The following is a 24,090-nucleotide window of genomic DNA, read 5'->3' as shown; positions in this document are numbered from 1 at the left end:
GTTAAATCTAATTCATTTATCAGATTGTTTAGGTTTTCAATTTCCTTATTGGTCTTCTGTCTGGTTGATCTATCTATAGGAGAGAGTGATGTGTTGAAGTCTCCCACAATTATTGTGGAAACATCAATTGCTTCCTTTAGTTTTGCCAATGTTTCTCTCATGTATTTTGTGGCACCTTGATTGGGTGCATAGACATTTACGATTGTTATTTCTTCTTGCTGAATTGCCCCTTTTATTAGTATGTAGTGGCCTTCTTTGTCTCTCAAAACATCCCTGCATTTGAAGTCTATTTTATCTGAGATTAATATTGCTACAACCTGCTTTCTTTTGGCTGTAGCTTGCATGAAATATTTTTTTCCATCCTTTCACTTTCAGTTTCTTTGTGTCCCTGTGTCTAAGATGAGTCTCTTGTATGCAACATATTGATGGTTCATTTTTTTTGATCCATTCTGCGAATCTATATCTTTTAATTGGGGAGTTTAATCCATTTACATTCAACGTTAAAACCGTGAAGGCATTTCTTGAATCGGCCATCTTATCCTTTGGATTATGTTTGCCATATTTTTCCCTCTCTCTATTAATATCCTTTATTGTACCCATACCGAATCTCTTTAGTACTGAACCTTTCTCCAGGTCTCTCTGTCCTGTCTTTGTTTCTCTGTCTGTAGGGCTCCCTTTAGTATCTCCAGTAGGGCAGGTCTCTTGTTAGCAAATTCTCTCAGCATTTCTTTGTCTGTGAAAAATTTAAGCTCTCCCTCAAATTTGAAGGAGAGCTTTGCTGGATAAAGTATTCTTGGCTGGAAATTCCTCTCACTCAGAATTTTAAATATATCGTGCCACTGCCTTCTTGCCTCCATGGTGGCTGCTGAGTAGTCACTACTTAGTCTTATGCTGTTTCCTTTGTATGTGGTGAATTGCTTTTCTCTTGCTGCTTTCAGAACTTGCTCCTTCTCTTCTATGTTTGACAGTGTGATCAGTATATGTCTCGGAGTGGGTTTTTTTGGATTTATTCTATTTGGAGTTCGCTGAGCATTTATGATTTGTGTATTTATGTTGTTTAGAAGATTTGGGAAGTTTTCCCCAACAATTTCTTTGAATACTCTTCCTAGACCTTTACCCTTTTCTTCCCCTTCTGGGACACCAATGAGTCTTATATTCGGACGTTTCATATTATCTATCATATCCCTGAGGTCCATTTCGATTTTTTCAATTTTTTCCCCATTCTTTCTTTTATGCTTTCATTTTCCATTCTGTCATCTTCCAGGTCACTGATTCGTTGTTCAACTTCCTCTAGTCTTGTACTATGAGTGTCCAGAATCTTTTTAATTTGGTCAACAGTTTCTTTAATTTCCATAAGATCATCCATTTTTTTATTTAGTCTTGCAATGTCTTCTTTATGCTCTTCTAGGGTCTTCTTGATTTCCTTCATATCCCGTACTAGGGTCTCATTGTTCATCTTTAGTTCTTTGAGTAGCTGCTCAAGGTGGTGTGTCTCTTCTGGTCTTTTGATTTGGGTGCTTGGGCTTGGGTTATCCATATCGTCTGGTTTTTTCATATGCTTTATAATTTTCTGTTGTTTTTGGCCTCGTGGCATTTGCTGACCTTGATAGGGTTCTTTTAGGGTTTGTAGACCAGTTGAAGTCCTTATCTCTAATTTATCAGATCTACAGCTTCGTGGAGTACACTTTCTCTAACTAACCAGCAGGTGGCGTCCACGAGCCACCTGTTCTCCACAAGCCAGATCTCCCCTGCTTAGCCTTTTTGGTGAGTGGGGGAGTGAGTCTTTGGGGCCCAATTGGTGTACCAAGCTTGCCTGTGTAGTTGGTGTTGCCTGCCCTGTATGTGGGGCGTGTTTCTGGGCAGTCGGGGAGGGGGTGTCGCCCTAACAATCAAATCTCCCTGATGATCCTAGAGTTTTAAAGCTGCTGCAATAGTCTAATCCTTCAGTTGAGTCCTGCCACAGTTTGTCTCTGCCACTGACCCCCAAGTCTTTGGTATTGGCGTATGGCTCCTGAGACTTGCAAGTGGGCCCCTCTTCCAGGCTGTGCACCCCGGGTCCTCTGTTGAGGGATGACTGTGCTATGTAACAGGTGAGTGCCGTCTCCCCAGGGCAGTTCTGGGCTGCTGGGCTGTGTTGGGAGGCTCCCAGTCTGCTCAAATGATGGCTGAATGGGGCTCTGTTAATTCACACTGCTCCCCCTTCCCAGCTCTGGGACATTCAGCTGAGGCTGCAGGGAAGGCTAATGTCCACGCCCAGTTTTGTGGTGTGTGCCTGTTATTTGAAGCACTTCCGTCACACTGGGTTGTCTGGGGCAGCTCTGGGCTATGGGGCTGGCGATGGGCAGGAGTGTTTCCTGTCCACCAGGATGGTGGCTGTGAGCGGACACCCCCCTTTTCTTGGGAAGTTGTGTTGTTTAGTGAATTTTCTCAGCCACTGGATTATTGCCTTTTGTCTCAGAGCTCTCTTAGTTCTGCTCTTGACTTGACGTGCCCAAATTTCAATTCTTTGAAGCTTTCTGTATTGAGCTTCTTAGAGTAATTGTTTTAGAAAAAGCAAAAAGGATTTAAAAAAAAAAACAACAACAACAAAAAAAAATGGCCCTCCTCAGAGATCTAATGGGTTATTGAAATGCTAATAGACAAAGCAACCAGGGCCATTAAGGAAAGGTCCACAGGGCAGAGAGATCAGCTTTGCTTCGGGATTTGCATATGCGCCTCAAGGCCTGATCTCCGCCCTTCCTCTTTCTGTGTTCACCAGAACTCCAAAAATCCTCTGCTTTTATTTTGGAGTTTTTCGTGTTGTTTTTTTTTCTATGCCTGTCTCCTCTCTGCTGGGCTGGCTGCTCTCAGAGTCTCTGGTGTCTGATCTCAGTCTATCTATGGTTGGAGTTTGAATCAGTAGAATGAGTTTCCGATAAGAGCAGCCACTGCAATTCTCCCTTCTCCTTCCCGGAGCTGACAGCCCCTCCTCCCCCGGGACTGAGCCTGGCAGGGAGGGGCGTGGGTTCCCTGGCCGCAAAAACTTACAGATTTCGCTGATCTCAGCAGTTCCACGTTTTCATGAGTGTTGTATGAAGTATGCCCAAAGACAGATTGCTCTGTGGTGTCCAGTCCACGCAGTTCCTGGCTTTTTACCTACTTTCCTGGAGGAGTAACTAAAACATACAGCTCACCAGTCTGCCATCTTGCCCCGCCAGCTGCTATCTTAATAGGGAGGGCTTTGATTCTGTGAATGAATTGGGGAGTATTACCATCTTAACAATATTAAGTTTTCCAATCCATGAACGTGGGGAATCTTTCCATTTGTTTGGGTTTAATTTCTTTCAATGATGTTCTGTAGTTTTCATTGTACAAGGCATCTGCTTCCTGTATTAAATTTATGATTAATTATTTCATTTTGTTTGATGTGTTTGTAAACAGAATTGTTTCCTTAATTTCATTTTTGTTTTGTTCATTGCTAGTGTCTAGAAATACATTTGTTTTTGAATTGATTTCAAATCAATATACAACCTTGTTGAGCTCATTTATGAATTTGAATAGATTTGAACTACTTTGTTATGGATTCCTTAGCATTTTCTACATGGGAAATAGGTCATTTGCAAATAGAGATAGTGTTACTCTTCCTCACAAATCTGGATGGCTTGTAATTCTTTTCATTGCCTTATTGCACTGGGCTAGAACTTCCAGTACAAAATTGAATAGTAGTAGTGACAGCAGCTATCCTTGTATTATTCCTGGTCGTAGGGGGAAAGCATCCATTAAGAATGATGTTAATTGTGAGTTTTTGTAGATGGCCTTAATGAGATTGTGAAAGTTGCTTTCCATTCCTATTTTGTTGAATGCTTTTATCATGAAAGAGTCTTGATTTTGTCAAATGATTTTCTGTATCTATTAAGATGTTTATATGTTTTTTTGTACTTTTCATATGTTAAATCAACCTTGCATTCCTGGGATAAATCCTATTTGGTCAGGATGTATAATCCTTTTCATAAGTTGTTGGATCAAATTTGCTATTATTTTGTTGAAGATTTGCATTAATAATCATAAGGGATTTGGGCCTTCTGTAGTTTCATTTGTTTGTTGGATTTGTCTGGTTCTGATATCAGGGTAATACTGACCTTGTGGAATGAGTTGGGAAATGCTCCCTCTTCTTCTATAGTTTGGAAGAGTTTGAGAAAGTCTGGTGTTAATTCTTCTTTGAGCTTTGCCAGAATTCACCAATGAAGTTATCTGAGCCTGGGCTTTTATCGATGGGAAGTTTTTTGATTACTAATTCAATCTCTTTACCTGCCATAGGTCTATTCAAATATTCTAGTTCTTCTTGAATCAGTTTTGGTAGTTTGTGCCTTGGTTGATAGGTCTTTCATTTCATGACTTTGAATACATCATACTGCTACCTTCTGACTTCCATGGTGTCTGTTAATCTTATTGCAGACCCTTTGGATATGGTGAGTCACTTCTCTTTTGCTGTTTTTGAGATTCTCTCTTTGTCTTTGACTTTTGACAGTTTGATTATGTGTTTTTAAGTGAGCATCTATCTGCCTATATACTACTTGGACTGTCTTGAGGTTCTTGGAGTTGTAGATTATTATTTTTCATCAAATTTGGGAAGCTTGCGAACATTATTTATTCAAATATTCTTTCTGTCCCTTTATTCCCTTTATTTGTCTCCTGTCTTTCTAGGACCCACATGGTGTGCATGTTGATGTATTTTGTATCTGAGGCTCTGTTCATTTTATTTCAATTGCTTATTTCTTTCCTTTCCTCAGAATGAATGTTCTCAATTAACACATCTTCAGTTTCCTCATTCTTTCTTCTGCCATCTCAAATCTCCTTAAGTGATTTTTAAAATTTCAGTTATTGTACTTTTCAAGTCCAGAATTACTATTTGGTCCTTTTATCTAATTTCTTCTTATTCACATTGTTCATTTGGTGAAACACCATTCTCATGCTTTCTTTTAGTTCTTGAGACATGATTTCTTTTAGTTCTTTAAATACATTTAAAATAGCAAATGTAGAATCTTTATCTAGTAAGTCCAATATTTAGACTTTTTCTGGGACATTTCTATTGACTACTTTATTCCCTGTGTATGGACATACTTTCTTGTTTCTTTGCATGCCTTAAATGCTGTTTTTGAACCTGGGCATTTTAATAAAATATAATATGGCAATCCTGGAAATTCCCCACACTCTCTCCAGGATTTTTTGTTGCTGTTGTTGCTGTTTATAGTTGTTGTTTTTCTTGCTCTTTGTTTGCTTAGTGACTTTCCTGAACCAATTCTGCAAATCTGTATTCTTTGTGCACGTGACCACAGAAGTCTCTGTTCAGTTATCTTGGTGGGCAGCCTATGATTGCCATGAACAAATAAGTGTCCCAGCCTTTGTTTAAGAGCTCTGTGTACTCACATAAAGTTTATCTGGTCTATAAGGATCATCAAGTAACTGCCAGACAGTTTATGCACTCCTTCCTTCTCTCCCTTTCCTCATTCCACTTGGAAGAACTCATGGAACCCAGTAGGCAAAGGTGTTCCGCACAATGAAGGGTGCAATAGAGCTGATGTCTGAGGATCCAGAATAACATTTTCATTAATAGCATTGGTTGTGTAGTCAGATAGTCATGGTCTTGTTCCATTGTTTCTTGAAGTGATATCTCAAGGTTGGGAATATTTATTTGGTGGAGAGAAAAGTTTTAATATTTTGAAGGTATAAAGGTCCATAGATATTAGAGTTGCAGTCAGAGATGGAAATAGGAAACTAACCTACATTTAATGAATGATGTGTCAGTATTAACTCACTCTACTGTTTTTAAGAGTTTCAAGAGTAGTTCATAGAAAAGCATGATTCATTTTGAGTGGGATAGCCAGTGGAATTTAGCTGGAAGGTAAATTATAATTATAAAGGTAAATAATAGATAAATTTATAGTGTTGATTGTGTACACCCGACATAATACAATTGATATGATTAACTAATATCTGTACATGTTTCATTTAAATAAGCTGTGTAGAATTTTCCTATTGCACTTTGTTATAATGTTAGAAATGTGTTTCCTTCTGAAATATAATCACCTTTAGGAATAAGATGAATCTTTTATATAACAAATACAAGTTGAAATGATAGCTTTTGATAAAACATCATGTAGTAAATGTGTCTGCTTATTCTGCTACATGATGTCTTATAGTTGCGGCTGTCTGTTTTGAGATGCTCCAACATGGTATAACAAGGAGAAAACCAGAAAACCTTCACAGCTATGGTGGAAACATGTTTTTTTCAGTGTGACTTTGGGGAGGGCATGGTACAAAGTTCTATGTATGCACCAACATTTTCCCCATCACTGATAGCAACTCATCCTTGTTCTTACTTGATTGTTGCCTTTGGTTTGAAAACAAGAAGTTACTATATGAACTTTCTGCCACTGGCAAAACCAATATATTTAAGCTTTAATGTTTACTGAAAGCTGTGATTCTTCATTGCATTTATTAAAACTACACTGCTACTTCCTTACTCCAAGATTATGATAAGACAACCAGATATAGGGCTTCTCGTGCCTTTCCCCAATGCATTGGTAAGGAAATTAGGGAATTGTATTGAGTGGACCCATGTTCTAGTTTGCTAATGCTGCCAGGATGCAAAACACCAGAAATGGACCAGCTTTTATAAAGGGGGTTTATTTGGTTACACAGTTACAGTCTTAAGGCCATAAAGTGTTGAAGGCAACACATGAGCATTCAGGTAACTTCACTTGAGGATGGCCAATGGTGTCCAGAAAACTTCTGTTAGCTGGGAAGTCATGTGGCTGGTGCCTGCTCTAGAGTTCTGGTTTCAAAATGGCTCTCTCCCAGGATGTTCCTCTCTAGGCTGCAGTTCCTCAAAAATGTATCTCAGTTGCTCTTGGAGCATTTGTCCTCTCTTAGCTTCTCTAGAGCAAGAGTCTACTTTCAACAGCCATCTTCAAACTGTCTCTCATCTGCAGCTCCTCTCTCAGCTCTTGGGCGTTCTTCAAAGTGTCCCTCTGGGCTGTAGCTCCTCTTCAAAATGTCACTCTCAGCTGCACTGAGTTCCTTCTGTTTGTCAGCTCATTTATATGGCTCCAGTGATTTAATTTAGAACCACCCTGAATGGATGGAAATTGCCCAATCAGAGTCATCACCCACAGTTGGGTGAGGCACATCTCCACAGAAACAGTCAAAGAATTACAATCTAATCAACACTGATACATCTGCCCACACAAGATTGCATCAAAGACAATGGCATTTTGGGGGACATAATGCATTCAAACTAGCACAATACACTAGAAAGGAAGCTCCTTCAGAATAATTTCTTTATCTTTCTTATTTTCTGTTTTATTCTGAGGACCTAGAGTTATGTCTGTACAAAGTAGTTGCTCATAAAATATTTTTCAAAATCAATGAGTTCTTGATTGTTGAGTCCTGGGCTTGATTGGGGGTGGTTTCCTGATGAGAATTGGGGCACTTGCTACCCATTGAGCTCTAACCTATTTGACTCCATTATTAAAGGAAACATCACAAACTGCATAATGTCTGGCTTTTGTTGACTGTCCTGGTGTCCAGGCCCAAAATTTATTGGTTGGTTCAAATTGTATATCTTCACTCTCATGAATGAACTCATCGATGGCAGGAATTGTTGGACACTGCGCATTGAGAACTTGAACTTGCCAGATACTTCTGAACTACCAAGCCTCCTTCTATTGTCCTTGGCAGATTACGGGCTTTTATTCTTCAAAAGTTGTGCCCTGTTTGTCTGGTAGCTGTTGTGCAGTTAGAAATATGGCCTGTGAATCCCAGTTACTCTCTACCCTGTGGGTCTCAGTTTTTGGAATCAGTCCCATTTGAGGCAATCCTGCGTGCTTCTTGGGTTTTGTGGCTCTGGGTTCACCAATTTCCCTCATGTGAGACTGATCAATGTCTCACATACACAGCAGCAACTCTGATCTTGCAAGCCTGTCCTTTGTGAACAATTTCTAAGGCACATTTTCACCATGAATCAAGGCTGTTTGTGTTCCATGATAGAACAGTACTCAAGAATATTCCAGGCTTTCCCCATAATAGCAGGATATTCCTTCTTCTCAAGTACTCAAGGGTCATACCTAAGAATAGGCCACATGTTGCATCACAAATCATGTGTCTCTAAGTTTAAAAACTCTGAAATTAGACAAAGCACTTTCTCTGATCATAATTGAATGAAGCTGGAAAGCAATTGCAAATGAAGGACTGGAAAATTCACAAATTTATAGAGGCTAAATAGCACAGTATTAAACAATCAGCGGGTCAAAGAAGAAATTGCAAGACAAATCAGTATATATCTTGGGGCAAATGAAAATGAGAACACAACATATCAAAACTTATGCGATGCAGCTAAGGCAGTGTTGAGAGGGAAATTTATTGCTCTGAACACCTATATTAAAAAAGAAGAAAGAACTAAAATTGAAGACCTATTTTCACACTTGGAGGATCTAGATAAAGAATAGCAAATACCCCAAAGTGATCAGAAGAAAAGAAATATCAAAGATTAGAGCAGAAGTAAATGAAATTGAGAACCAAAAAATGATAGAATGAGCAAAACCACAACTTGCTTCTTTGAGAAAATCAGTACAACTGATGGACCCTTAGAAAGACTGACAAAGAAAAAAAGAGAGAAGCTGCAAGTAAATGAAATAAGAAATGGGATGGGGCATTTCTACTGACCTACAGATATAAAGAGATCATAAAAGCTATTATGAGCAACAGTACTTCAGCAAACTACACAACTTCCATGAAATGGACAGCTTCCTAGAAACACAAGAACAAACTACACTGACTCCAGAAGAAAGAGAAGGCCTCAACAGACCAATTAAAAGTAAGGAGTTTAAATCAGTCATCAAAAACCACCCAAGAAAGAAAAGCCCAGGACCAGATAGTTTCACAAGTCAACTCTATTTTTCAAGAATTAATAGCAATCCTGCTCAAACTCCTAAAAAAAAATTGAATGGAGGGAGTGCTGCCTAACTCATTCTGTGAAACCATGATCACCCTAATACCAAAGCTAGACAACGATGCTATGACAAAAGAAAATTACAGACCAATGTCTCTAATGTATATAGATGCAAAAATCCTCAAGAAAATGCTTGCAAGTAGAATCCAACAGCACATTAAAAGAATTATACACCACAATCAGGTAGGTTTTATTCCAGGTATGCAAGAATGGGTCAACACAAGAAAATCAGTTAATGCAATATCCTACATTAATAAATCAAGGGGAAAAAAAAAAACACACGATCATGTCAATTGATGCAGAAAAGGCATTTGACAAAATCCAACATCCTTTCTTGATAAAAACACTTCAAAAGATAGGAATAGAAGGAAACTTTCTCAACATGATAAAGGGCATAAATGAAAAACCCACATCTAACATCATACTTAATGGGGAGAGACTGAAAGCCTTCCCTCTAATAGCTAGAAAAAGACAAGATGCCCACTGTCACCAGTGTTATTCACCATTGTGCTGGAAGTTGTAGCTAGAGAAACTAGGCAAGAAAAAGAAATAAAAGGCATTCAAATTGGAAAGGAAGAAGTAAAACATTCACTGTTTGCAGATGACATTATCCTATATGTAGAAAGTTCTGAAAAATCTACAACAAAGCTACAAGAGCTAATCAACAAGCTCAGCAAAGTGATAGGATACATGATCAATGTGCAAAAATCAGTGAGTGTATCTATTCACTAGTAAAGACAAATCTGAAGAGGAAATCAAGAAAAAGATTCCATTTACAATAGCAACTAATAAATTTAACCCAGGTAGTGAAGGACCTATATACAGAAAAACCAGAAAACATTGCTAAAAGAAATGAAGGAAGATCTAAATAGATGCAATGACATCCCGTGTTCATGGATTGGGAGACTAAATATAGTTAGGATATCAATTCTACCCGAAATGGGTTACAGACCAACACAATACCAATCAAAATCCCAATAGCTTACTTTGTAGAAACAGAAAAAAACACTAATCAAATTTATTTCACAGAGTAAAGTGCCCTAAATAGCTAAAAACATCTTGAGCAAGAAAAATGAAGTTGGTAGTCTCACACTTCCTGACTTTAAAGCATTTTATATAGTTACAGTGGTCAAAACAGCATGGTAGTGGAATAAGGATAGATACCCTGAAGAATGGAATTGAATTGAGAATTCAGAAATAGAGCCTCTCATCTATGGCCAATTGATTTTTGACAAGGCAGTGAAGTCCACTCAACTAGGACTGAATAGTATCTTCAAAAAATGATGCTGGGAGAACTGAATACCCATATCCCAAAGATTGAAAGAGGATCCCTGTCTCACACTTTATACAAAAATTAAGTCAAAATGGATCAAAGACCTAAACATTAGAGCTAAGACCATAAAACTGTTCGAAGTAAATGTAGAGAAATATCTTAAAGATCTTGTGGTAGGAGGTGGTTTCCTAGACCAATGAAATAAGAAATAGATAAACGGAGTCTCCTCAAAATTGAATACTTTTATTCATCAAAGGTCTTTGTCAAGAAAGTAAAAAGGCAGCCTACTTATTGAGAGAAAATATTTGGATGCCACATATCTGACAAGGGTTTAATATCCAGAATATATAAAGAAATCCTACAATCCAATAACAAAAAGACAAACAACCCAATTTAAAAATGGGCATAAGACATGGATAAACAGTTTTCAAAAGAAGAAATATGAATGGCTAAAAAGATGCTCAACTTCATTAGCTATTAGGGAAATTCCAATCAAAACCACATGAGATACCATTTCACACCTACTAGAATGGCCGTTATCGAAAGGAAAACAAAACTACAGATGCTGGAGAGGATGTGGAGAAATAGGCACACTTATTCACTGTTGGTGGAATTGTAGAATGGTGCAGGCTCTCTGGAAGGCAGTGTGGTGGTTCCTCAGGAAGCAAATAACAGAATTGCCATATGATTCAGCAATCCCATTTCTAGGTATATACTCAGAGGAACTGAAAGCAGGGACATGAACAGACATTTGCACACCAGTGTTTGTGGCAACATTATTCATGGTTGCCAATGGATGGTGGTGGCCAAGTGTCTGATGACTGATGAGTGGAGGGGTGAACTGTGGTGTATACATATGATGGAATATTGTGCAGATGTAGGAAGTAATGAAGTTGTGATGCATCAAAGACAGGGATGAACCTTGAGGACGTTATGTTGAGCGAAATAAGCCAGAAACAAAAGGACAATTAACGTATGGTCTCACTAACACGAACTAAATATAATGAGCAAATACTGGAAGTTAAATTAGAGAGCATAGATTATTCAGGAGATACAAAGAACATAGAGATGGGGCAATTGATGCTTAAGGGGTAGAAAATGTTTAATAAGGTCAATTATAAATGTATATAATGGGATAGCACAATATTGTGTGATGGTAGCACAATACTGTAAGTGTAATAAACAAAGCTAAGTGTGATATGGTTGGAAAAGGAAGGCTAGGGTTGCGTATGTCACCAGAAAGAAAGCTAGAGTATAGAAACTAGGACTGTATAACTTAGAGAAACCTAGAGTAGATGATGGTGGTGGTTATTTGTACAAATATAAGAAATTTCTTAAATGAACTAGAACAAACTTATGTCACTATTACAAGGTGTTAATAATAGGGTGGTACATAGGAGGCATATAATTAATTCAAACAATAGTCTATGGTTAATAGGATCTAGTTATGATGTCAATTCTACCCAAAAAGGTTTACAGACCAATTCAAATCCCAACAGCTCACTTTGCAGAAACAGAAAAAATGTTAATCAAATTTATTTGGAAGAGTAACATTATAATATTCTTTCATTAATTTTAACAAGGGCTCTATAAAAAAGCTAAATATCAATAATAGGGGGATATATGGAGTAAGGGATTCTTTTTTCCAGAAGCAATGGGAATGTCTTCATATTGATTGTTGTGGTAAATGCATAATTATGTGATTATATCAAGAACCAATGATTATACAATAAGGATGGATTATATGGTGTGTGAATAAAACTGTTTAAAAACAAAAGAAAAACCGAGCATATTCTAGGTTTTGACTGACAAGTAGCACACAGTGATGAATCCATACATGGCAGCTGTGGTTCCTTCCTCAGGGAATTGTGTTGAGCTGGAGAATGGATCAGACCTAGTCAGAGTATGTCTTCCAGAAAACTTCTTTAGTGCTGCTGTTGTTGTTTTAAATGAATCAAAGATTTTGGAAAGTCTTTGGATGCTGAAATGAAAATAAATTACCATCACTTCCCCTCCTCATCCCCACCACATTTGACAACATAAATGCAACATAAAAAGTCCTGACAGACGCCTATATTTCCTGATCTAGAGCTAGGATATTGTACATGCTCCAGGTTGGTGTTGGACCTGACAGAGTAGGCACACATTCCGCCATGTGTGAGGGGCAAAGTGAAATGACAAGTGATCACAAGGGGCGATAAGGACAAGCTTTATTTTTCACAGGTTCGGCCACAGGCACTGACACTTATCCTCAGGTGCAGGGGTGAGGGAAATAGGAAGATCCTGAATATCAGACAGGAAGAGTCTGTGCTCATAACTCTGCACGGGAACATCCCCACAGCTCAGCCTGTGAAAGCCAGCATAGGGCATCTGGGGAAGGAGGCATCAGGTGGGAGTGATCCTTGGAGCTTCGGATCTTTGATTCCTTGAAAATGGCTTGTCTCAGCTGCACTTCCCAGCTCAGCAGCAGCCCCCAGAGCTGTGGCCGCAGCCAGAGCCCCCGGACTGTCCACTGCCACTGTCACAGGCTTCAGAGCTCTGGCGCCGGCAGCGGTGGGATCTGCGGCGCCTGTGGTGGCTCAGGCAGCAGCCACCCTCGGAGCTGTGGCCACAGCTGGAAGAGGCGGGAGGCAAACACTGTGCTGGGCTCTTCGGGGGGCACTTGAGTGACGGGCATTTGGGAGGGGGCTGGCACTGCTGCTGGTTCTGCTGGCAGGACATCTCGGCAGGAGTTGAGCAACCCTGGACAAAACAAAAGCAACTTGTGAGTTCAGAACCTGCAGTCCAATGCCTCCTTCTCATGGTTTCCTAGACCCCTTGCTTCTAAGATCAGTTGCCCCCTGAAAGGGAACTGCAGGAGGGAAAGGGAGATTGACTTGGAGTTAGTTTGATCATGCTCAATGCCTACCACTTTCCTCTCCACCCGGGAAAGAATGCTGCCAAACTAATTGGGCATCCAATTGAAACACAGGGATGCATCCGTTTGTGGAGAGCATTTCCACTGAATGTCACAGGAAATGTGTGCATATGTGAGATCATGAACGGAAAGAGGATTGGAGGGGACCCCGAGCTCCTGTGGCCCTTACAGATCACTGAGTCCCTGTTTCCTCACCCTCACTTCCCCCACTGCTGTCTTCTGTGGCCTTATTTGTGCTGTTTCCTTTCCAGACCCCCTGCTTCCCTCCCCTCTGCTAAGACCTTAGTGGTCCTTTCCTGACACTGATGGACACTCACCGGATGCAGAGGAGGCAGGAGAAGGCTGTTCCTCAGGAGGCTGTGGATGAGGAGCCCAGGGCAGGAGCCCTTTTATCCTGTGCTGGGTTGGTGATGCACAGCCCGAGTATGCTGCTGCTTTCCCAACCAGGGGCAGGGTGCCAGCCTGGCACACGCCCAGGACCACCCATTCATCATCTTCCTGTGCACTCACCAAGCTGTCTGACAAAGGTGAAGTGGGGAGTTCTGATGACAGTCCACTTCACCTCACTCAGGCTGACCAGGCTCCCGCCATTCCACCTTCTTCGTGTCATTCATTCAGCTCACATTCCTCAATGCTGCTCTGTCCTGTGGGCTTTCCTAGGAATTAGGCATACTTAGATGCACGTGGCAATGTTCTTTCTTCAAGGAGCTCACAGTCTGTCAGGAGAGATAGAGGGAAAATTTATATATATAATTATATATACACACACATGCATATTTGTAAATATAAAGTCAAATCCCAACAGACAAGTGCAGTAAGTACCATACACCATGTTCAAGCTTGAGGTGATCATTTTTGCTCTTAGCCTTCCTTCACCCTGCACATAACCCAAACCCCCTAGATAATCCACGCATTGTTAGTTACTGTCCTCTTGATCTCCTGGGAATTAGATGAGCCGGTAAAAGATGAAACAAGAGAGCTGAGTCTTTATATGGCTTAGAGGGTTCCCTAAGCAGATCTTATGGCCCAGGAGTCCAGGCCAAGAAGAAGTGAGCTGAGTTGAGTCTTGATAAGCAGAAATACTTAACTGACCTGACAGTGTTTGAAGGCTGTGCATGATCTATTTAAGGGAAATGAAGATTTTTTTCTCCTGTAAATTTACCATTTATTATGCTACATTTGCTGTTTCCAGAGAAAAATAACAGTCAGGGACACAGCCAAACTTTAATAATATCTTTTAAATTAAATATATTTTCCTAATAAATTTTTGCATTTATTTATATTTTCTGACATGGAAAAATATTTATGACCTATTTTTAACTATTTATAGCAGGTAATAAAACAATGTATACTGATATATATACAAATGAATGTATATACAAAATGTTGTTCATGTACACTAAGTACTATTATTCATCCATAAAAGGAATGAAGTTCTGAGACATGTTCTAATATGGAAAATCTTGAAAACATTATTCCCAGTGAAATTAGTAAGGGTAAATATTGTATGATGTCACTTATGAGAGATGTCCGTAAGTAGCAAATCTGCAGATACAGAAATGGATGTTTGGTAGATTGGAGTGTGTGTAAATAAAATTAATAATACACAGAACAAACCGTATACAATTATGTAAATGACAGTTTAAAAGAAATAGTTTTACATTAAGTGTGTCTTGTTCTTCTTTGAACATTAAAGCCTATGGAGCCAGCTACATGCTTAGAGAATAAATTTCTTTTATAAGAGGGGTTAAGTTTCTTTTTTACTTTTATATGCCACTTTATATTTCATCCTATTTCAAGTGGAAATTTCATTAGTTTTTAAAGGATATTGTGGGAAAATTCATTACTCTGTCATTTTTTGACTGTTAGGAATAATGCCACTACAAACATTCCCGTAGAAGTTTTTCTACAAGAAAATTTTGACATGCATTTTCATTTCTCTTGACTATATATCTAGAAATGGAATTATCTCATATTGTAACTCAACGTTTAAGTTTCTAAGGAATTGCCAGATATTTTGCACCTTTTATATTCCCACCAGCACCGTTGAGTGTTCCAATTTCTCCACATTCTTGCCAACATTTGTTATTATCTGTCTTTTTAATTACACCTATCCCACTGGGTGTGTAGTGGTATCACATACTGATTTTGATTTACGTTTCCCTAATGACTGATGACTTTTCAACTGTGTATATGTGTTTAGTATATCTTCTTTGGAGAAATGTGTATTTATACTTGTCCCATTTTTAAATTGGGATATGTTTTTATGGTTGAGCTGTATGATTCCTTTTCTTTATATTTTCTGGATACCAGTTCCTTAATCAGATATGTGATTTGCAAATATTTAGTTCAATTTTGAGGGCTGTCTTTACATGTCCCCTATGACATGAAGATATGCATTCCATTTGTAAAACTGTGCCCCTTCATCTGTCCTCGATCCCCATGATAGGAGCAGTAAAGCCTTAAACTAATAGAACTGTTTCATGAGAGTCAGTGGGATTATGCACAAGAGCCTGGAACTGATAAAACTGTTCACAAGAGACAGGACAAAGACAGAGCTGCTTTGGGCCCTAAGGATAAAGTAGTGTGGGGAGAAAGCAATTCTGACTCCTTTCTGACTCCTGAGAGTGGGCACTTGGAAGCCCCAGGAGGGTCAACCCACAACAGACATGGGGCTTCTCCAAGGGACTTCCCTCAGCTACTCTCAGTGTCCAACCCTGGACATCAAGGATATAAGTTAGAGAAGGAAGAGAGAGCTGTGCACAGTTTGGTGATGAGAATTTGATGGGCTGGTTATACTCACATGTAGCATTGGAAACTCTCAGAAATGTCTGGGGAATACTCTGAAGGGAGGTTTATGATGGTTTGGTTGGGAGGTGTTTTGAGGCATTGGAATTCATCTTATACCTCAAAGTATTGGCCTTCACGTGGTTTCCACATGGCAAAAAAGAGATGCCCACAATTTATGAAACTGTGCGTTTTGGTCCCCCTAGACAGACCAGCAATAGAAAGAATGAGGAGAAGGTGAGACATAGCCCCTTCACAGGAACTTTGCAAATATTGGAAAACCTGAGGGGACAAGGAAGTGGTGGGTGTGGACGGGCAGTATGTATCACACGTGAGGTCGCAAAGATGCCGCGTGACTGCAGAGTCTTGATCACACCAGGGTCAAAACACATAGGTCTTTCCCTGACAGTTCCTGACATTTCACCCCACTCAGTTTCTGGAGACTCCCCTTGAGTGGAGGGAGACCTACTTCCTCTCCCTCCTCTAGTCCCGTGAAGATTTGCGTGTCATATGACAGGCAGGGCAGTGTTTTGGGAAGCAAAGAAGAAGAAAAAATCTGAGAAAGGGCTGTCTGATGGAGAAGGGAAGTGGTATGGTAAAATGGAACCCACAGGCAGTGCTCAAGTAGAGAATCTTTATAGTTTCATAGGGTCACAGACAGGGGTAAAAAACATAGCACCCTGGGAAAGGAAATGAGCTTCAAGGGCCACTTCAGATCCTTCAAAGTAATAACTTGGAAACTTAGCCCTAAATGTGACAGAAAGGAAAAGTGGAGAAGCACCAGGCTGGGGCAGGTCCTTGGCCCTTTGGTTCTTCCAAATGCTCTGTGGGCCTCACGGCCTAAGTCACGAGCAGCCCCCAGAGCCCCCACATCAACTGGGGCCTCCAGAAAGCTCTGGTGGTGAAGGGGGATCTGTGGGCCTGTTTTGGCTCAGGCAGTAGCTGCTCCCAGAAATGAAACTGGACAGAAAGTGACTGGAAGCCAAGAACTTAAATAATCCCTGCAAGTTAGGCATTTGGTGGAAGGAGTCTGACACTGCTATTGGTTTTCCTGGCAGGAATCTCAGCTCAGTGATCAGGGAGGAAACAAAAAGGTAAATCATCCATAACTTAAAACACACACACACTCAAACATCCTCTTGCCTCTCACCATCTTTTCACAGACCCTGAGCCTATGGCTCAGAGTCCACAGTTTAGGTAACCTGAGGACAGCAGTGAGACAGAAGGGGCCTTGGCAGACATGACCAGGCTCAAGTTGATTGCTGATAAATGCCAATTCTCTTACTCTCTACTTTGGTTAATAGTCAGGAAAAAAGAGATGGGACTTGGACAGTAGTGTGGTGATGGGTTATAATCCAAGTAACAGCTCTTCAAACACTCCAGACCCAGGACTTCCTCAACCCTTGGTTGATGCTCACAGATTTTTTTCTGATAGAAGGGAGCCAGGAAGTCCACAAATTGCCCAAATTTCTGGCCCTCTCCCTCAGGACTTTTGAAAGTCAGTTGTTTATATTTATTATATTCATCCAAACAACATGAGTGAGTGCACATTTCAGGTATATGTTGAACACAGAGGATTCAGAAATATATGACACATGGTTCTCATCCCTGAGAGGCTTACATGACATTTGAGTACCAGTTCCCTGCTGTCCTGAATGGAGGGACGTGTCGAATTGTTGTCACTGACATCACGCTGGGTGGTGGGCAAAGGCTGTAGCTTGCAAATTGGCTTTTGAGTGTAGGGCAGGAGCCATGAGGTTGTCCTGGGATGGCTAGTGCATTAGAGTGATTAAGAGGAACTCATGACACCGAGGTGCCAGGAATCCTGGACAGGAGGGTCCCTGCAAAATTTGGAAATAAAATTGCCACATGAGGGAAAATGGATCAGAAAAGAAAGGAATCTAAGGTGATGGGAGTCAGGATAGTGTGCTAAGAACATGGACACTGGAGTCAGACATTCTTGGGATTCCCTGTCTTTTAAAGAGTAAAGTCAAGCTGGTGGTGCCTAAGAGAAAATGATAAAGGCAAAACGAACCAGAAATGTTAGAATTAAAGCAGGGCCAGAGATAAGAAGTCTACATCTGCTGAAGTGACAAGTCTTGCAAATCCAAGGACATTGTTTCAGTGTGTATTTGACTGGGCTCTTGATCAAAGAGTTATAAGAATGTTTCAGAGACAGGGATGTTCCTTCATGTTGGCTAAAGAGCTTTAGGGTACAGGAGGAGTTCAGATTTGAATGAGAATTAATGGGAGTCAAAATGACATCGTTGTAATATTTTCCAATTGCATTTTATTTTAATTTAATAGAACAAGGTAACTTATTATGAGGTATGTAAATCACTGTGATAGCTTTTAACAAGTCATTATTATTGCAATAATGATTCTGGACATTCTAGTTCCATGAAGGCTATAGGAGCAGCCACCTCCTTTTCAAAGCTTGAATATATTGCAAACATGCCTGAAATACGAGTCTTTTCAAAACATGAATTTACACAGGGCCTCAGGAAGAGGTAGCATGAAGGGGATAGTAGCCAATACCCCCACTGAGATGGTTTTAAACATGCCCCCAAAGGCTTTAGCACTCCTCTCATTGAGGAGTGAGGTTTATATCCCCTTCACTGACCTAAGCAGGTTTGTGACTGCTTTCACCGATGGAATGTGGCAGAAGTGATGATATGTGATTTCTGAGGTTCCATCGCTAAAGATCATGGAGTTTCTCCCTCATCCTCTCAGGATGCTCTCTCTGGGGAAAGCCAGGCACCTTACAAGAAGTCTGACTACTTTAGAGCGTCATGCTAGAGAGGCCAGGTGTAGCTGCTCCAGTTAACTTTTAGTATTTGAGTGAGCTTTCTTGGCTGTGCAGCCCAGTCAAGCCTTCAGGTACCTGTGGCTCTGGCCAACACCTATCTGAAAGTGCACGAAAGACCCCAAGTGAGAATCTCCCAGCTGAGCACTTCTGAAATTCCTAAACAATGCAATTAGGAGAAAACTAAAATGTGGTTGTTTCACATCACTAAGTTTGGAGTGATTTGTTATGTAGCAATAATAACCAGAATGCCTGCTAATTTTCTCCGTTTCGTAACATCTTTTCTGAAGTTATCGTTTTTGCTGAAGGAGCCAACATTCATTAGATGCCCTTCTTAAACCCCAGAAAATCAACAATTTTCATGCCCCAAAGTTTTGCCCAGGCTGGGTTTATCCTGCCTACACTGGTGCCCACCATAAACCAAGGAATGAGAATCCAACTGAACACAGGGCAAGCAAGAAAATGGTCCCTGCCTCAACAGTGCCCACTGGAACATGCTCCACGTGAGGAGGAACCTCTTCTTGTTCCCAGTGTATCTCCAGTGCCTTGAATGGCACCTGATACACAGGATTTTCTCAGTATTTCTTTATGGGATGAATGACCGAAAAACTCTGATAGATGTTAGGTTTGCAGAAGTAAGTACCCTAACGCGTTGATTCTGAAGCCAGCTCAAATGTAAGTCTCAACATCTGTGGCCACTGTCTCAGCCAGTTGAACTGGGCAGGAAGTTGGCTGGCAGAGCAGATTGGACATCAGCCTGCTGTTAGTGGTCATTTTGACACTTTTTATTCTGGTTTCTTAAGAAATTATATGCTCATGGGTAGTGGAGCAAAACTATTTTAAACTCTGTCATTTCTCAAGATATTTTAAAAAATGAAATAACAACAAAATGTATTTTATTCACTTGATTTCCCAAAGTTTCACACGGAGTTTATCCTCCACCAGGAATTTCTGTGCTCCAATTCTGATTTCTCTCAAATATTTCAACTTTGTCTATGACTGAAGTTATATGATGTCTTTTTGAAGTTATTTCAAGAACTATCCAGGCTTGAGTGACAAATCCCTGTTTCTCTGCACTATTATTTATAAAACCTGGCTATCAAAGGTCAACAGTATACTTTATTCACATTGAGAATGTTTATTTCAGTTTGGGGTATAGATGAATGCTGCCTTTTAGTTCCAAAGTTGGGGAAGGAGCTCCCCAGTTGCGACCTATTGTAACTGTAGCATGGCTATACCACTTTATTGTGCTTTCGCTGCAAAAGTAACATGCATCATCCAAAAAACAATGAGCATGAGCTTCATTCCATAGTAAATCTCTTGAAAGAAGCTTACAGGTAACCCAATGTGTAACCTCTTGTACTTTTCTTGTATCCTCCTTTTTCCCTTCTGAGTTTTCTCACAGTTCCGAGCCTCTCATATTGAAACATCCCACACACTCTCCTATGGAAACACTCAATTAAGATTGCTTCAGAATCTGCTATCTTTCCAGCTCACATCTCCTTCAAAGTCCATAAATTGTGACTAATTTGCCTTCCTTCCTTAACCTTTTCTCTACCTGCAAGCCATTCTTTGCTCTCATTCTTCTCTATTTTCAGATTTTCTATACCACCGTGCTCCTTCCAAGACTCCTAGTTTGAGAATGCAACAGCTTCTCAAATTCTGATTGATGATTCCCCAACAGAGACCAGGGATCCCAATGTCATATCACCACTGAGCACCAGATTACACAAAATGTCAGGCCTTTTGCTGACAGTGTTCCATCCAAAAACAACACCTCTGTCTTCCTTTACCCTTCTACCCTCAAAGCTCCCACAGGCATCCCCTTCATGGAGATAAAGTTGACCCATTAATTTTGTAGTTTAAGCCAGGGTTCTCCCTTGGTGCTGGGCCTGCTGGGCTCTCAGGAGCTGAGGGATGGTTGAGACCCAATGAATAGTCTTGAATTGGGCAAAGTAAAAGGACAAGTGAGATACAGGGGGCATTGAGAAGAGGCTTTATTTGTCTACCTGTTCAGACACAGGTGATAAACATCATCAAGTACAGATGAAAGGAGCTTGTGGGGCCCCTGAAAAATATATGGGTAGAGCTCTCTGTAGACAGCCAAATCCTCCCCCAACCTTTCAGTTGTTCAATTCAAGAAAAAAGAAATAAGGGTATATGAGAAAGAAGGCATCTAGGTGGAGCTTTTCCTTGGAACTTTAGATGTTTGCTTTGTCTAAAATTGCTTGTCTCTGCATCAGAAGTCCTGATCAGCAGCAGCCCCCAGAGCTGTGGCCACAGCCAGAGCCCCCGGACTGTCCACTGCCACTGTCACAGGCTTCGGAGCTCTGGCGACGGCAGCGGTGGGATCTGCGGCGCCTGTGGTGGCTCAGGCAGCAGCCGCCCTCGGAGCTGTGGCCACAGCCGGAAGAGACGGGAGGCAAACACTGTGCTGGGCTCTTTGGGGGGCACTTGGGTGAGGGGCACTTGGGAGGGGGCTGGTACTGCTGCTGGTTCTGCTGGCAGGACATCTCGGCAGGAGTTGAGCAGCCCTGGACAAAACAAAAGCAACTTGTGAGTTCAGAACCTGCAGTCCAATGTCTGCTCTCTCAAGGTTTCCTAGACCCCTGGCTTCTAAGATCAGCTGCAACCTGAACCAAGAGCTGCAGGAGGGAAAGGGAGACGGAGCTGGAGTTAGTCTGAACATGCATAATGCCTACTGCTTTGCTCTCCACCCAGGAAAGATTGCTGCAGAACTAACTGGGCATCCAAGTTTTGTGTCGCAGATCAAACCCAGGGATTCTCCCATTTGCCAAGAGCATTTCCACAGGATGTCACAGGAAATGTGTGCATATGTGAGATCATGAACAGAAGGAGGATTGGAAGGAACCCCGAGCTCCTGTGGCCCTTGCAGGTCACTGAGTCCCTGTTTCCTCACCCTCACTTCCCCCATTGCTGTCTTCTGTGGCCCTGTTTGTGCTGTTTCCTTTCCAGACCCCTTGCTTCCCTCCCCTCTGCTAAGACCTTAGTGGTCCTTTCCTGACACTGATGGGCACTCACCGGATGCAGAGGAGGCAGGAGAAGGCTGTTCCTCAGGAGGCTGTGGATGAGGAGCCCAGGGCAGGAGCCCTTTTATCCTGTGCTGGGTTGGTGATGCACAGCCCGAGTATGCTGCTGCTTTCCCAACCAGGGGCAGGGTGCCAGCCTGGCACACGCCCAGGACCACCCATTCATCATCTTCCTGTGCACTCACCAAGCTGTCTGACCAAGGGGAACTGGGAAGTTCTGATGACAGTCCACTTCACCTCACTCAGGCTGACCGGGCTCCCACCATTCCACCTTCCTCGTGTCATTCATTCAGCTCACATTCCTCAATGCTGGTCTGTCCTGTGGGCTTTCCTAGGAATTAGGCATACTTGGATGCACATGGCAATGTTCTTTCCTCGAGTAGCTCACAGTCTGTCAGGAGAGACAAAGGGAAAATTAATATATATGTATAATTATATATACACAAATATATTTCTAAATATAAAGTCAAATCCCAACTGACAAATGCAGTAACCACTGTATACCATGTTCAGGCTTGCATTGATCATTTTTGCTGTTAGCCTTCCTTCACCCTGCACATAACCCAAACCCCTTAGACAATCCACATGTCATCAGCTACTGTCCTCTTGATCTCCTGGGAATGAGACGAGTGGGTAAAAGAGGCAGGAAGAGACCTGAGGCTCTGTATGGTTGAGAGGGCTCCCTAAGATCTCATGGCCCAAGATTCCATTCATGGGTATCACGGGCAAGAAGGAGTTAGCCAGGTGGCTCTTGATTAGCAGAAGTACTTAACTGACCTGAAAATCTGGAGGCTGTGCATGATCTATTCAGGGGAGCTGAAGGTTTTTCTCCTTTAAATTTACCATGTATTATGTTACATTTGCTATGTTTCCTGAGAAAAATAACAGTCAGGATCACAGCCAAACTTTAATAATAACTTTTAAATTGAATAATTTTCTAATAATTTTGTTTACCTATTTTTATTTTCTGACATGGAAAAATATTCATGACCTATTTTTAACCGGTTAAAAGAAGGTTATATACCAATACTTACATTAACAAATGAGTGAATAAGCAAAATGTAGCAAATGTACACAACAGAATATTACTCAACCATAAGAAAGAATAAAGTTCTCAGATATGTTGCAATCTGGAAGAAACTTGAAAACATTATTCTCAGTGAAATAAGCGATATACCAAAGGACAAATGCATGGTGTTACTTATAAGGTATGTCTAGAAATAGTAAATCTGCAGAGACAGAAAGTGTTGGGGGATGGGAGGATGGGTAAGGGGGAAATGTATGCTTGGTGGATATTGAACACATGAAAATAAAATTAATAATAAACAAAAGAATATATATGCTTATGGAAATGACAGCTCAGAAAAAAAAGTTTTACAGTAAGTGTCTTGATGTTCTACTAACATTAAAGCCTACAGAACCAGCTACCTGCTTTTAGAGAATAAATTTGTTTTATAAGAGGTTTAATTTCCTTTATTTGTTTTGTTTTTTACTTAACTTTTCCTCTCATCCTTTTTGAAACATAAATTTCATTAGTTTTTTAGGGATATCTGTGGGAAAATGAATTGCTCTGGGTCATTTTTGGCTGTTATGAGTAATGCTGCTCTGAACATTCTTGTAGAGGTTTTTCTGTGGACAAACATTTTCGGTTTTCTAGAGTATATACCTAGAAATGGAATTTGACTCATAGGGTAAATCAACGTTTAAGTTTTTGAGGAATTGTCACTTTTTCAAAATGACTACACCTTTTACATTCCCACCACTATTGTATGAGGGTTCCAATTTCTTCACGTTTGGCCAACATTTGTTATTATCTGTGTTTTTAATTATATCTATCCTGGTGGGTATGTAGTAGTATCACCTAGTGATTTTGATTAACATTTCCCTAATGGCTAATGATGTTGAGCATTTTTCAAATGCTTTTATATCTTTAATACATCTTCTTTGGAGAAATGTGTATTTCTACTTGGCCTGTTATTAAATTGAGATGGCTTTTTTGTTGAGCTATATGATTTCTTTATATTTTCTGGATACCAGTCCCTTTCCAGATACATGATTTGCAAATATTTTTTTTCCATTTTATGGCTTGTGTTCACATTTTCTTGACAGTGTTTTTGAAGCACAGATTTTTTAAAAATATTTGCTGAAATCCAATTGATCTTATTTTTTCTTTTGTTGCTTTTTCCTTAGTTTAATGCTAAGAAACCATCGTCTAAACCAAGGTCACAAAGAATGATGGCTGTATTTTCTTGCAAGGGTTTTATAGTG

At 40.5% G+C, this 24,090-nt stretch overlaps 2 protein-coding genes across 2 annotated transcripts; both read right to left on the bottom strand.

Annotated features, from left to right (window-relative positions):
- Window positions 1-12,722: 12,722 nt before the first annotated feature.
- LOC119517623 (late cornified envelope protein 3C-like) lies at window positions 12,723-12,983 on the bottom strand. Its single transcript, XM_037814486.1, has one exon. The coding sequence runs from the start codon at window positions 12,981-12,983 to the stop codon at window positions 12,723-12,725; it is 261 nt and encodes an 86-aa protein (XP_037670414.1).
- An 8,041-nt stretch (window positions 12,984-21,024) lies between these two features.
- Window positions 21,025-21,285, bottom strand: LOC119517613 (late cornified envelope protein 3C-like). Its single transcript, XM_037814474.1, has one exon. The coding sequence runs from the start codon at window positions 21,283-21,285 to the stop codon at window positions 21,025-21,027; it is 261 nt and encodes an 86-aa protein (XP_037670402.1).
- Window positions 21,286-24,090: the final 2,805 nt, after the last annotated feature.

The sequence above is a fragment of the Choloepus didactylus genome, chromosome 2 (assembly GCF_015220235.1).
Source record: "Choloepus didactylus isolate mChoDid1 chromosome 2, mChoDid1.pri, whole genome shotgun sequence".
Classification (NCBI taxonomy): domain Eukaryota; kingdom Metazoa; phylum Chordata; class Mammalia; order Pilosa; family Megalonychidae; genus Choloepus; species Choloepus didactylus.
Note: the sequence above shows the minus strand (reverse complement) of the source record. Positions and strands in the feature narration are given on the sequence as shown.

Coding starts and splice junctions, on each gene's coding strand:
- LOC119517613 (XM_037814474.1), bottom strand. CDS start 21,285: ATGTCCTGCCAGCAGAACCAGCAGCAGTACCAGCCCCCTCCCAAGTGC.
- LOC119517623 (XM_037814486.1), bottom strand. CDS start 12,983: ATGTCCTGCCAGCAGAACCAGCAGCAGTGCCAGCCCCCTCCCAAATGC.